Source organism: Homarus americanus, unplaced genomic scaffold, assembly GCF_018991925.1.
Source record: "Homarus americanus isolate GMGI-L3 unplaced genomic scaffold, GMGI_Hamer_2.0 scaffold18703, whole genome shotgun sequence".
NCBI classification, from domain to species: domain Eukaryota; kingdom Metazoa; phylum Arthropoda; class Malacostraca; order Decapoda; family Nephropidae; genus Homarus; species Homarus americanus.
The window spans coordinates 7,676,795-7,692,648 of record NW_024749779.1 but is presented as its reverse complement, the minus strand read 5'-3'; the positions used below and the strand labels follow the sequence as shown (position 1 = coordinate 7,692,648).

Sequence of the window (15,854 nt, the reverse complement as noted above, 5' to 3'; positions counted from 1 at the left end):
AGGTAAATGACAAAAAATGCCTAGTGATATTAGCAAAGAATAGTAATGAAGTATCAGTAGTAATATATCACCATCACAGCTGCCAATTCTCAGCGACTGTATTGAGTACCCAAAACAGGTAAAATGCCAGATACCAATACCAATAGGAGGTATATAATATAAGACCTGGTGCTACTTATAATAATGCTTCATAAAATATGAATTGGCAAGAAAATTACTCAAAATGAGAGGAATAACACTAGAGAACTAACAGTGGTTGGTAGGTGGTGAACTTACAAACAGTGACTATAATAATGATGCTGTGATACTCTGAAGGACTACACTCAGGTAAAAGGCAAGAAAATGTGCAAAGAAATTACGGATCTAGTGTCGTATAGAACAAGAAAGTTTATTGACGATGTTTTAACTGTTATCACATAGTCGATCTTGGTAATTTATCACAATACTGTACTACAGAAAAAAATCATATAACAATGACAAACAAATTCTAACTTAATATCACACACAAAACTTACTATCACCCAAAGACTTTATTATCACAAATATACTCACTATCTCACACATGACACACTATCACGCATATGCCTCGCACATAAACCTCATTATCACCCACAGCCTTCTCTATTGCGTTTAATATTTACTATCACCCATACGATTCACTATCACAGAAAGGTTCGCTATCACCCATTGACCTTATAATCACCCACAATCGTCATCATCCACTGTACGTGACACGGGTTGGCTACCATAACAGAGATATAAGCAAGACCTATAAATCTGTCTTTATAATCCCAGGGCAGTTTCATCAAGTAATAAGTATAACTGTAGGAGAGGTAGGAAGGAAGGGCCAAAGGAAGAGGGAAGGAGGGAGGAAGGGACGGTAGAAGAGGGAAAGGGAGGGAAGAGGGAGCAGTGGAAGAAGAGGGGGAAGAAGGAAGGGAGGTGGAAGAAGTAAATGGAGGGAAGAAGGGGTGATGGAAGTAAGGGAAGAAGGAAGAGGTGATGGAAGAGGGAAAGGAAAGGAGAAAAAGCGGTGGAAGAAAGAAGGGTAGGAGAAAGGAGCGATGGAAGAGGGAAAGGAAGGGAATATTAATTGATTGATTGTGGTAATTACTGTACATCCTTGGAGACGCAACGGCTTAGGCCATATATCGCCGAATTAAAATAAAGGCTTAAAAGACTAAAATCAAATAATGCAAGGACAAAAAACAAACACAAACATAAGTAAAAAGTAACAGAACTTTCATAAAAACAATTTAAACGTTAATAGAAAAAAATCAAAGCTTGGGTAGAAGGCCAGCTACCTTCACGCTATCCCCCCTTCCCTCCCAGCACCGAAGAGAGACTGTAAAATCCATCTTCTCTCCCCCTTCCCGACACAGGGAGAGGTACTTACGGTGAAGATCTCTGAGAGTGGGGCACTCCACCAGAAGGTGTCGAACAGTTAATGGGACGGTGGAAGTTTGAGGGCAAGGAGGATGGGGTGATGGAATAACATAAGAACATAAGAATGGAGGAAACTGCAGCGGGCCTATTGGCCCATACTGGGCAGTCCCGTTTACACCCAACCCCTATTGCTCATATAAGCATCCAACCTATGTTTGAAGCTATTCAGCGTATTCGAGTTAATGATGATATTTGGTAACTTGTTCCATTCATCCACAACTCTGTTTCCAAAACAGTGTTTACCTATTTCACGCCTAAATCTAAATTTGTCGAATTTAAAACCATTGTTACGAGTTCGCTCCTGGTTGGAGTTAAATGGAGGGAGAAGGGGCGGTGGAAGAAAGGGGGGAGGAAGAAGGGGCAATGGAAGAGAAAAGGCGGGGGGAGAAGGAACGGTGAAAGAAAGACTGGTGGAATAGGGAAAAGGAACATATAAGAACATAAGAACATAAGAATGGAGGAAACTGCAGTGGGCCTATTGGCCCATACTGGGCAGTCCCATTTACACCCAACCCCTATTGCTCATATGAGCATCCAACCTATGTTTGAAGCTATCCAGCGTATTCGAGTTAATGATGATATTTGGTAACTTGTTCCATTCATCCACTACTCTGTTACCAAACCAGTATTTAACTATTTCCCGCCTAAATCTAAATTTGTCTAATTTAAAACCATTGTTACGAATTCGCTCCTGGTTGGATAGTTTGAGTACCTTTGTAATGTCCCCTTTGTTCAGCCCTGACTTCCATTTATACACCTCTATCATATCGCCTCTCACTCTACGTCTCTCGAGGGAGTGCAAATTAAGATGCTTTAACTTGTCTCTGTACTCAAGGTTCCTAATGCCCGGGATCAGCCTTGTCATTCTCCTCTGAATTCTTTCCAAGGATTCTATATCCATTCTGTAATAAGGTGACCAGAATTGAACTGTGTAATCCAAGTGAGGTCTCACAAGCGCAAGAAGTAGTTTTAGGATGACCTCGCTAGTCTTGTAACACGCCTTTGTATGATGAAGAAGGGGCGGTGATAAAAGGAAAGGGAGGAAGGAAGGAAGGATGATGTAAGAGGGGAGAGGAAAGAAGGACGATGTAAGAGGGGAGAGGAGAGAAGGAAAGGACAGGGGCCTCACCATACCAGACAGAAGGAGGGACTCACCCTTAGGATAGTTGAGCAGGTCAGGGACATCGCTGAAGACAGTGGCGCAGGACTCACTCACCGTCCTCCCTGCCTGTGTGGCCGGCCAGCAGTACAGTGTGTCCCAGGTGGTGTTACAGTACACTCCTGTAAGAGAGTAATGGTGTCAGTACAGAGTCCCGGGTGTTGTTGCAGTACACACCTGTAGAGTAATGATGTCAGGACAGTGTCCCGGGTGGTATACTGCACACCTGTAGAATGATGATGATTATGATGATGATGATGATGATGATGATGTAATTAACGATGATGATGATGATGATGGTGATGTTAACGATGATGATGATGATGATGATGATGAGGATGATAATGATGATGTTAATGATATAATGATACACAATAATCAAGAAGAGAGGATTACATATAGTAGGAAGTATAGAGAGTAGCAATGTAAAGATAGGAAACTTGGGTAGCGTGGCGGGGATGTTATTTACTCTTTGTCAATACACTTATCTTCTACGTCAATACACATATCTATTCTTCTTAAGGGGCAACTTCTCAAACACCTCTTCGATACAACTATTTATTAATTCACTCAATGACATGGACACATCAATATCACTATTATATCGGGGTATTAACACATTAGGTCTTACGTTACTCGACACTGACTCTCGGACACAACATGAATGAATACACTTCCCACAGTAGGTAACTCACCCTAGAGATAGCTCTGACAATGACTCACGTGTAACCTGACGTACGCCCAGTGGATGCGTGACTGGGCTGCTTAGCTGGGGTCTGGTCGGGAAGTCCCCCTCCCGACCTGGGGGGAGAGGACGAGCGTGACTGTGTGGTTGACCAGAATGACCTCTCAATGACCAACTTCTCTGAATGATACCGTATGAGAATCCCAGAGTAATGAGCGTCTCATCAGAATGTTCGAATGACAACCAGAATCAGAATGATAACACTGGTCTACAAAAAAATATTTTTTTTTCTGGCATGAAACCTTTTAACTGTTTTTTACTAACTTTAAGGTGCTGAATCCAAATCTGATCTCAGATTTGCTCCATCACGTAACGTGCCAGAATTTACTGAGCTACCAGAGATTGAGGATATAGACCGGAATTCACCTGTTTCTACTGATGAAGATAAAGAGACTGATCTTTTCAAGCCATCTGGTGAAGATTGTGAAAAGCCAACGTTGTTTACTCAGTCAGAATTGAATGATCTGGTCAGAGATCTAAATTTGCCAAAACAGTCTGCTGAATTGTTAGCTTCCAGGTTTCAAGAGAAACGACTCTTAAAACCTGGCACGAGTGTCTCCTTTTATCGCAACAGAGAAGAGCAACTGCGGAAGTACTTTCATTCATATGACCAGCTTGTTTTTTGTGATGATATAGAAGGACTTCTTCTCTCCATGGGACTACCAGCATATGATAGTAAGGATTGGAGACTTTTTATTGACAGTTCTAAAAGGAGCATGAAATGTGTTCTTCTTCATAACGGAAACAAGTATGGTTCAATTCCAATCGGACATTCTGTACAAATTAAAGAAGAGTATGAAAACATTAAGACTGTTCTAGAGAGGTTGCAATACCATGCTCATGAATGGTTAATTTGTGTGGACTTGAAAATGGTAAACTTTCTATTGGGCCAGCAAGGAGGGTACACAAAATACCCCTGTTTTCTGTGCTACTGGGACAGCAGGGCTACAGCAGACCATTGGGTGAAAAAGAATTGGCCACCAAGACAAAGTTTGACGCCTGGTGACAAGAATATCATTAACGTTCCTCTGGTTGACAGGAAAAACATTGTCCTTCCTCCTCTGCACATAAAACTTGGTATCATGAAGCAATTCGTCAAGGATCTTGATCATAGTGGAGAGTGTTTCAGATATATATGCTCAACCTTTCCAAGTCTTAGCGACGAGAAAAAAAAGGCAGGGATTTTTGATGGACCTCAAATAAGAACACTACTCAGAGATCCACACTTCCTTGCAACAATGACTGAGGCACAGGCAAGAACTTGGAATGCTTTCTCTAATGTGGTGCGGAACTTCTTAGGGAACAAGAAAGCGGACAACCATCAAGAAATTGTGGAAGAGCAGCTCTTGAGTTTACAAGCACTTGGATGCAGAATGAGTATCAAGGTTCACTACTTACACAGTCACTTGGACGAGTTTCCAGAAAATCTGGGAGAAGTGAGCGAGGAGCAAGGGGAGCGCTTTCATCAAGACATTAAAGTAATGGAAGAACGTTACCAAGGTCGATGGGACTCGAACATGATGGCGGACTACTGCTGGAGTTTGATGAGAGACATTCCAGAAGCTGTACATAAGGGATCGGCCAAAGAGAGGAAGTTTATGTAACTGTAACTTGATCTTAATACTTGCACTATTTCTACCGTACATTAATTGTTTTTTTTCACCCTTCAATGTTACATTTAAATATTATATGTGCATTAACTTTCCAATTTGATATTAACAATTTTTGGTTATAGAAAAATACAAATTATAATGCTGAAAAAATTTCTGTATACATGTTTAAACCGTTAATTTTGATCCAAAAGTTTACGTTTCCCAGCAAAAGTGCAATATGGTATATCTCAAAAACCTGATGTGATAGACAAAAACCAAAGTCATATTTGGATTCTACACCCCAAATTTACTTAAAATCCGTTTAAAAACCTTGTGCCAGAAAAATTGTGTTGGCTCATTATAATGAGCCCTTCGATCGATCGATCGATGGGTGAAGTAAAGTATGAAGAGATCTTGATGCTGGTTCGTAGATTGGTGGTGTGGGAACTGGATTTGAAGAATGATGGTGGAATTTGGAGGGACTTGGGGTTGGTGGATAGTGCAAGAAGAAAAGCGAGGAAATTGGAAAATAGTAGTAGAATGCTAGGTCTTGGGGCTCAACCCAAATGCTTCTGTTTTCTCATGTTTGTGTTTCAGCTAATTTTCGTCTTAGGTGTTATATTTATGTCAGGTGTTTGTTTGTTTAGCAAATATTGCAATTTTATGCCTTACATTTTCGGGTCTTGTGTCCTAGCCAATGGTGGGGAGTCTAGGGCAGGTACTTATGTTTCTGCTAAGAACATCCCATCTTTATATGATGTAATGTTGTAAGTGGTAGGGCTGCCAAGGTTGTCACTGGGGTAACGTTGCATCTTTCAATAGAGTGGAGTTGGTGTGGGTTCTAGGGCTCTTCTTTTACTGCGAGGGAACCACAAGTGTTCTCTTCTTCCTTCTTCTGTCTCTTTCATCCATTCTATGATTGGTCCTGCCTCTATTTCTTCTAACTTTGTCTATATTCTTTTTGAGTGTTGGTGTAGGTAAACGGTTAGGGGTTCTATTTCCGCTCGTTGGTGTAGTTGATGGTTGGTGACTATGTCAGGATATCTGATGTTGTATACATCCCATAGGGCTAAGTTTTGAATTGTCTGCAGTTTCTTTATGTTTGTTTGTTTTATTCCATGTAGGGGAATTGGTGGATATACTAGTAGGGATTGGACAAAGGCTCTATATAACTTTAACTTGTTTTTTGCTGACAGGCTTCTGAAGCGTTTTAATTTAATTACCATGTTTCTGTTTTTTGCAAGTTTTTCGGTGATGAATGTTTTGTAGCCTTTTGTTGTTATCTTCAGCCCTAGGACAGTGCCTTCCATGGCATATGGAATCACTTTGTTGTCTACTATAATGGGGTCTTTTTTTCCTTTTCGCGATTGGTATTATTTTGAACTTGTTGGTGTTCGTTTGTATCTTCCACTTTTTTTCGTACTGGTTGATGTTCTCTATTGCGTTGGCAGTGTGTTGTGCCATTATTGCTGTTGATTTGCCGGGGTATGTGATGATTTGTGTGATATCGTCTGCAAAGCTTATGTATTCACTGTAGGGAGCTGGTTCTGGTAGGTCTGCTGTGTAGATATTGTACAGCGTGGGTGAAAGGACACTGCCTTGGGGTACTCCACTTTTCAGTTCTATGGGTGGTCCAATTTGTATTTGTGCCGTGCGATCGTCTAGGAAGTCACAGACGATTTTTTCTAGTGGGTCTGGAAGATTTAATTGAAGCAGTTTAAATTTTAATCCGAGGTGCCATACTTTATCGAACGCTTTCTTAACGTCTCTTAATACAATGTTGACTTGGTTTCTTTCTGCTTTCTTGTTGGCTAACGTGTCCGTGATTATGGCTAGTGCAGTATGTGTTCTCTTTTTTTCAGTGATTCCATGTTGTCTGGGGTTTAGTAGTCCCTTTTTCGCTCCTGTGTTTTCTGATTCTCTTGTTTATTGCCTTTTCAAATAGTTTTCCTATAACTTCGAGTAGGGAAATCGGTCTGTAGTTAATTACTTGAGTGTGGTCTTTGGCTGGTTTCGGTATGGACATGAGATTTGCGTTTTTGAATGCATTAATGAAGTATCCACTTGCCAATGTTGAGTTTAATATTTCAAGGATGCCTTGTATGCAGTTGTTGGGTAGGTATAGGATCATATTTCTTGTGATTTTTGTGAATCCCGGTGCTTTTTCTTTAGTGTGTCTGATGTAGTGTAGCAGTTCTCCTTCTGTAATTGGTTCTATCGAGTTGAGCCTGGTTTGGTCCACCACATGGTGTGGGGTTATCCTATGTATCATTTCAGCCATTTCTCTGCAGATATGATTTTCATGTTCCTCATCAAATTGCTTATTTTCTTCTTCTGATATTTGAAATACTTTTTCCATTCTCGCCTGTGTGCGGATTCTATCTCTTTTTCCTGAAAGGGTTTTTTTTCCCGTTTTGGTCTTTTATGTACTTTTGTTGGGGTTTGTCGTTTGCTAGAATTTTGTTTACCGTTCTGCCAGAAGTTCTTGTAATTTCTTGTGGTATCCAAGTTGTTTATTAGTTCGTTCCATATCTGTGTGTGTGTTAACAGGCTTTCATCTCTTAACTCTTGTTGTATTTGCCTTAAGTTTCTAATAAGCTCTGTTGTTGGTGGATAGTTTTGTATGTACATCATTATGTTATTGTATTGTACTTGGAGCATTCTCAATTCATGAGATGTCCTGATGTGTGGTAGCGTTCGATATGTTGTGATTGGTATGTTGTTCTCTGTTGCCTTTTTGATGTTATGTATAAGGGTATCTGTTTCGTTGTCTATATCTTCTAGTATTTTGCCTTGGAGATCTGGGTTCGTAACTTGTTCTAGTTGCTACCTGTAGCCTTCCCAGTCTGCTTTTTGCATTTGGAAACGTGGGGTTGTTGGTACTTGGATTGGGCTTGTAGATAGTTTTATTATCATTGGAATGTGGTCACTGGTAGTTAGTGGTCCTTGTTTTATATGGTAATTCAGGAATGCCTTGTTATTGGTGAAGACTTTGTCTGGGGTTGTTGTTTTGTTAATGCCAATTAATGTGGTGAAGTGTGGTCCTAGGTGGATCAGCTTCCCTGTGTTCATTATGGTATGCAATTCAGTGTCCACCCTGTTCCTGTTTCCGTGGCCGAATATTGGATGTCTTGGGTTCAGATCTCCTATTATATATGTTGGGCAGTTGTAATTCAATAGTTTTATCAAGTCTGGGGCCGGTAGGTAGTTCCTTCTTGGCGATAAATATGCTGTGGCTATTGCGATTTCTCCAAGTGTGGTAGTTGTTTTGATTCCCAGGAATTCATCCTGGAAATCGTCGATGATTTGATGTATGAGTCTGTGTTTTACAGCAATGGCCACGCCATCATTTAAGTCTTCTGTTTTATTTCTTTGGTAGGTTGTATATCCAAATATTTTTATTTTCTTAGAATTTGAATTGCCGTGACTATTTATTCAAATTATGTCCGGATCAATTCTGACGTATGTGTTTGCAAGGTTGTTTTTATTTGTTTTCCAGTTGCGGACGTTGTGTTGTATGATGGTAAGTCTTCTGTGTTTGTCGTTATTCATAGTGTTTTGATTTTTTGTTTCATGTTTGTTGCGTGGGTGGAGATCTCTTGTCCGGAACCAGTCCGTTACGGATTCTTTGGAATTTCCATTGTTCTTCTTTTTTGAAGTTGTGTCTCCTTATTTTAATTCTTTGGTTTATCAGGTAAGCTTCCACAAGTGCTTCAGAGTATTTTTCGTTAGAGTAGGTCCATTTTAGTTCTTGTTTCGTTATGGCTTAAATAATGACTGGCATCGTTTTGCATTCACTAGGGACTAATACGCAGTCGTCTGCATATTCTAAAGTCAGGAGCGTTTCCTCGCCCTGGGTATCCACGGTTGCTGTTGTGACTTTTCCTTACGGCTCCTGTCTCTCTTTGGATGGTATTTTGAAGGTCCTGCCTCTCTACTGTACTTTGGGTGGATGTTTCGATCATTTGTGACTTTGCCTTGTCAGCTTCGTTTGTTGCGGCTGGTGTTTGCTCCGCTGCTCCTTTTTCTTCTGCGTTGACTGTCTCCTGTGGTGCATCTGGGTTGGTTAAGCGGGACGCTTGTAGCACAGATCCAGACGCTGGGTTCGCTGGGAAACTCATTGTTGGGAGATTGTTTCTTCCAAGCATTTTGTTCATTTCTATTTCGAACGTGCCTGGGTTCCCTATGTTCATTATGTGAGAATATAATTGGCATATGAGCACTTTGTAGTCTCGTACTTCGCTCAGTACAATTTGGTGGTATTCTGTGGTTGTGTTGTTTCTTCAACTACTTTCTTTGCAATAGCAGCATATGTTGTATTCTCCTTCTGTTCTTGTTCTTGTTTTACCTTTGCTACTTTTTTATTTATAATTTTCTTTTTGTATGGACAGGCCATTGCTAGGGGTCTGTGGGTCTTATATCCTGGCTCTTTCCGATTTTTACAGTTTAAACATGCTTTGGCTTGATTCTTGCAGTCCTGGAAAGTATTGCCTTCTTCTGCGCATTCAGAGCATATTTTAAGTTCCTTTTGAGGACAGTCTTTTGTTGCATGAGATTCATGTGCATAGCAGATAAAGCAGGTGAGAATATTAACGCATTTCTCCCTTTCTAGTTGTTTAGGGAGTACTGACATGTTGAACCCTATGATTCCAGATTCCAGGGCCTTGTCTGCCATTGAAGTATCAGTGAATCTCAACTTTAAGCAATGTGTGTATTGCTTTATTTTTACCACTTCTTCGACTTTTAACCAGTTGTTTTTTATTTCTGGTTCTTCTTTTATTTCTTGTGCGAAATGTTTTCCAAATTCGTAGTCAAGTCCAAGTACAAATACTGATCTTTTTGCTTTAACCTCTGGTGGCATGATGACCTGGAGTCCTATGCCTCCAAAGGCTTGCATTCCCTCAGGGCTCAGAATGGTATCTGCGTCCCTGTAGTCCCTGCATATTGCAGTGTATCCATCGTTCGATGAGAAAATCCTTGTGAAGGGTACATTGAGTGTACCATACGCTGTTCCAGTTATCTGTGAACGTGAAGGGGCTGTTCTCTTGTCTATGATCTTGAGTCTAACCTTGGTAGCCATGGTTTATTTGTTTAAGTCTTCCTAGCATGTATTAATTGTGGTTGATAAAGAAGGTTGTTCGAGGCCCTTCTTAGTGTTCTTATAGGCGACCCCCGGACTGTGGTGTAACTCCACTATCACTGTTTTTCCACTGCCGAATTGGCCTGTGTTCCTCCGACCTCCAACAGACACACACAATCCCACCTACTGTGAGGTGTGCTCCACTGGAGGGGCTCTAGCACGAATATCTAAATATACGCAGGTGCCTCGGCCAGGGTAAGTAAGGAAGGATTTCAGCAAGAGAGAAAGACCTCAAACTACGTCAGTACTGACAATCATTAGCTGCCCTCCAGCAAGAGTGTGGATCACTCACTCTACCCGTGGGGAGGGCTAACTAGGGTTGACAGTTCTGAACGTTCGTGAGGTAGTCCGGTGGCAGTCGTGGTCGTTTTCCAAAGGCGGAAGCCCCCAAGGGTCGTTGCCCCAAACAGGATTTCTGGGAAGTCCAGTGGTAGACAGAGAGGTCGAGTTGTATTCCGGTTGTCAACAGTAGAAAGAAGGCTGGCTGCCGAGCCTTTATATGGGCCAGGAACAGCCGGCTTTTGACCTTCCCAATTAATGCTAAACTGGTTAGATCTGGACAGCTGTGTTCAGGTTTGGTCATGCACAGGTGTCTTGGTCAGGTGAGGTTGTAGGTCACCCGGCTAACTCAAGTCATTAGAGGGTGAGGTCAAGTCCCTTGGGTCTTGGGGTGTGTCAACCTGGTATTTTCAGTTACCACGAGGTCTGTACACACTCTCTGTTACATGTATTCCCTGTGATATGTGTTATACTTCTGGGCTGTAAGCTATGGTCTGATATTCAATCATTACAATGATGATGATGATGATGATGATGATGATGATGATGATGATGATGACCACGATGATGTTATTAACGATGATGATGATGATGATGTAACAATGTCATGAGTGTTTCCCGCCTGAGGGTTTGACCCAATCGCAATGACCTGTAAGGGTGAATGCCTTAGGCCTGAACCAATAAGAAAACCTGTGAGAAGTGACGTCATGTAGAGCTGGCCTCCCTTTGTGGGCGACGCAGTTTGAAAAAGACAGTCGGGTTTTGGAGAGAATTAATTGTGGGTGTGTGGGTGTCATCATGTCATATAGTGGGGAATAATGTGAGTACCTTTTAGGTTTTATCCGCTAGGGAGATAGGTTATTGTTTTGAAGTGTAATTGTTCATTTTGAGTAACGTCGTTAATGAACCGGGAATCGTTATGATTAGTTCTTAATTCTCTTGTGTATAGAGTAGAGTATTGTCCTTTCTAAGAGTCTTTAGTGGTATACAGGAATACAGTGAGTCCTAAGTAATAACTGTTTCATATTTCCCCTTTCTTAGTGTTGTATCTTAGTCCTGTTCCTCAGTTATTCAGTCTCCCTCAGTCTCCTCTTGGTGTGTGAAGGCCTACATTCCTTATCACCCCTCAGCCTAAACCACAAAACATGAACAAAATTATTTTTATAATGATGATGATGATAATGATGATGATGACGATGATGTTATTGATGATGATGATAATGTTATTAACAATGGTGATAATAATGATGATGATGATGACGATGGTGATGATGTCAATATCCTAGACAATGTTGTGAGATATTGTTATTATTATTTTATTATCATGTTACTGTGAAAAAAACAAGAGATATGGACAAGACAACAATTGGATGTAGCTGTCAAGAGCAACATCATCTTGACAGGAAGGCATGGGATAATTATGACCTTATGCACTATATTGTTTAACAAATTACTTCACTGGAACACCCTCCTTATTCACATGACCTGGCCCCGTGTGACTTTTTTCTATTTCCTTTGCTGAAGAAAAATATCAAGGGGACGCATTTTCAAGATGTGGGTGACATTCAGAGTAGCACAACGACAGCTATAAAAGCTATTCCAGAAAGTGAGTTCCAGAAATGTTTCTATGGGTGGAAAAAATGCTGGCGTTTGTGTATAGCATTGCAAAGGGAATACTTTGAAGTGGACCACAGCGCTGTTCCTCAGTAAGGTACGTACCGGCAGCTGTAACATAAGTTCGCGAACTTAATTGTCAGATATGTGCCAAGACTATGACATGTACGTACTGCCATCGCTGTAACAATACTAGGAAATACAAAATTGCAACATTGACGTCACTTGAGTAAGCACACAAGGTGTCGTCATATCTTATTCATACATCTGAGATACATTTGACGATCTTATTAATGTTTTTGTAACCAATGGCTTGAAGGACGGAAGCTATTTGTTGTTTTAGAAGGCTAAATGACGCTGAATGATGTCTTTAAGTGGTTGCAGGTTTTCCACAGGATGGTCTTATCCCTCTTGTAGAATGTGGTAATGGTACACATGCCATAGAGCCGAAATAAGGTGAATATTGGAATTCTAGATGGAAAGAAACCCATAACATCTCATATCAACAGAGAGAGACAAACTGACAGCTAAGTCCTTCATCTCAACAACTCCAGGAACAAAACAAAGTATAAATATAAGCGGGGTTCCTCTTGACACAACACTCAGCACAAGTGTTAGGTCTTATCCACCAACTGTTGACAGTAGAGAGTACTTTCTAATTAAGCAAGTTCCAGATCCAGCTGTCTCGTGGAGCCAAACCATAGCATCACATACTACTTACAATCTAGTAATCAAGCCCATGGGACATTCTATTTATACATTGGAACCTAAATTAGAAAAAAACGGGTGAGACAAAGATAATAAAAAGGACTCTCTATCCCTGTCTCTTCTAGCTGAGAACTATTACCAAAGTACATGTTAAAGCCGAAACTTCTATGGGAATGTTTAATTGGCAAGTTTCTTTACGCCATTTGCCATTTGCCTCTGTCTACCCAGCAGTAACTTGGGACCTGGATGTTAATCGATTTACGGATCGCATTCCAGGGTAATGGTTAGCCAGTGCAGTTGGCGAGTTTTCCAGTCTTATTAAACTATTCCTTGACACTGGATTATGCAACTCGTTAACTTAGGGTGTAGTTGTTGTGTTGTCGATAGCTTCTACACCTTAAAAAATTCACGCTTAAGTGGCCCTTGGGCCGGCCGTCCTCGTTCTACTAGGGGCAATCATCATATATATTTATTAGTAGTTACGGATCGCCAGGCATATCTCGTTTAGTGTTTTTATACCATGTAAACATATACCAGATCCAAAAGAGACAAAATGAAAGATCTTTTAGGACGAGATGTTCTTAACCCCTTGAGAACAATGCCTTTCTCCTGAGTACTATAAACCTGTCCATTGAGAAAGATATCTCTACCACTGAGTGTGACAACTTGACCACATGAATACAATAACTTGCTCCTAAGCACTATGAATCAGCCCATTGAGTAAGAGAACTTTACCCCCTGAGTACGACGACTTAACACCTTGAGTACAATGCTTTTCTTCTAAGTACTGTGAATCCGCCCATTGAGTTAGATAATTTTACCCCTGAGTATGACGACTTGACCCCTTGGGTACAATAATTAATACCTTATGTACGATTTTTTCTTATCTCTTTGAATACGATTACTATTCCTCTTGAGTACACAAACACAGTACTCATGAAATCAAGTCTTCGTATTCAAGAGGTTAAAATTACTGTGATAAAGATGATTCACCCATGTTTTCTTTTCAGAACTCGTGACGAGCTCAACCAAACATGTAAATATGCCCCATCCTTTAAAATCTTTCAACAGCTGGTGGATGTATTGACTTTTTCCTCTGTTTTCAGATTATTTGCATAAATGGAGAGAGAGAGAGAGAGAGAGAGAGAGAGAGAGAGAGAGAGAGAGAGAGAGAGAGAGAGAGAGAGAGAGAGAGAGAGAGAGAAATTAAGTGATCGAAGAAAAAGATAAAGTAAAGAAAACATAAATAAATATTTTGGCCTGGGTCACCCCACCTATCTAACCTAAAACCCAGAGATAAAAAGCATCTTGGCAATTTTGAATCACGTAGCTGACGAGTTGCCAAGTATTGGTTTCCTTTTTTGTTTTTTCTACTCACAACCCATGGCTCTACAAAATGCATGAATACACACGACCCATGACTACACATGACCTAAGATTATAGACAACTCGTAAGATACTAATACACACAAATGCGGCGCCAAAACTGTGTGTGTGTGTGTGTGTAGGTGTGCACGCATACACACACTACACAGGGTGGTGAAATGCGTCTAATGTGGCAGCATTATGTTAGTGTTAAGGTGCAAGCACTGCTTGCTCCCTCTCGCTTTCAGCTGCCGCCACTGTCTAGCCCTCGTGGCGAACAGGGAAGCAACTTACATAAGTCTTCCAATGCCAGTACACAGCCTCTTCACCATCAAGACTCCTGCTGTGCCTCCTCGTGGCAACATACGGTAACTGCGTGCCTCAAGGGCCGTGGCTAGATCAGCAGGGGATCTCGGAGTAGCAGTGGGCCCCATAGAGATGGCTGATAGGCTCACTGGTATGTGGACACGTCCTGGCGCCTACCAACCACCGCCCCACTGCCTTGCGGATTAACCTTGGCAAGTATAAGGCTACAAGAGTAAACCCCAAACGAAAATACTGCGGTGGAGCTCCGCATCAGGCAGACATGCTTACAGAGCTCCAAGAAGACCCAAACAGAGGTGTAGGCGGAAGAGGTGACCACCATGGAAACCCAAAAACTATACCGGCGGACAAAGGCAATGCCTGATGGACAGGCTACTAAGGCGAAACCCAACAACTGGGCTGTTGGCAGTCCATTGCAACTCTCCCTCTCCCCAGTTGTTGCAACACTTGCACCACTGGATTAGGAAAATGAAGAGCCAAGATGTGTGGTTGCAGCATGCACTCCTGCCTGACCACATAAATCAACTCACACGCAGCCATCACCCAGCTCATCATACCTCTCATCATCACCAAAACACCTTATACCCCCTAAAAGTCTTATGGCGACGAAAAAATGGCGACGGGGACAGGCAGATGACTGCCGGGGGTCTCTAGTTACATCTCTGCACATGGGCGGCACAGATAAGATTGTCGTTTATGCACTGGGATCTAGGCAGCAGTGCAATCCGGTCCTGTCTGTGTGACTGAGCAGTCCTTACTAGGAGCCACTCTGCTCACTCCACATTGGGAGGGGGGCTAGAAAAGGTGCCCTAAACATAGGATGCCTAAAACCCAACCTTTGACTGGGCAGCCGTACCCAGTAAGGTTATCTTTAAGCACAATCAAAATCACAGATCCAAAAAAAAAAAAACATACAACCTCTTAAGGTCGCTGCATGGAATGTCAAGACCCTTCTGGATACTGGCACAAATGCACGTCCTGAAAGAATAACTGCCCTTGAGGAAAAGAGCTGGCTAAGTATAACATCGACATAGTAGCCATCAGTGAGTCCCAGCTCTCAGATTAGGGCCAACTCACAGAATAGGGGTCTGGCTACACCTTCTTCTGGAAGGATAAGCCTGCTGCAGAGAGAAACTGCATTTATGGAGTTGGCTTTGCCATCCCCCAATGCATCCTACACAGGCTAACTGAAATGCCTATTAGGATCAAAGAGCGCCTCATGACGCTTCAAGTCTCACTGAATATCTTACGTCATGCCTTCTTAATCAGTGCATACACCCCAACAATGGATGCAGAGTATGACATCAAGGAGGCCTTTTATGCCGACCTTGACAAAGTGCTAACCACTATCCCCAGAGAAAACAAGGTTGTGCTCCTTGGTGACTTCAATGCCAGAGTTGGCAGTGATGCTAACATTTGGCAGGGAACCATAGGGAGAAATGTGATAGGCAAGTGTAATCCCAACGGCCTACTCCTTCTCAG

At 41.7% G+C, this 15,854-nt stretch overlaps 1 protein-coding gene across 1 annotated transcript in view; it reads right to left on the bottom strand.

Annotated features, from left to right (window-relative positions):
- The window catches only part of LOC121853848 (PDF receptor-like), a 198,428-nt gene extending 188,406 nt beyond the window's left edge, over positions 1-10,022 (bottom strand). Inside the window, exons 1-2 of the mRNA XM_042348224.1 lie at positions 9,824-10,022; positions 2,602-2,727 (exon numbers count right to left, since the gene is read on the bottom strand). Coding sequence (XP_042204158.1) covers positions 2,602-2,727; positions 9,824-10,022 — 325 coding nt within the window. The remainder of the gene's footprint in view (positions 1-2,601; positions 2,728-9,823) is intronic.
- Between the last annotated feature and the right edge of the window lie 5,832 nt (positions 10,023-15,854).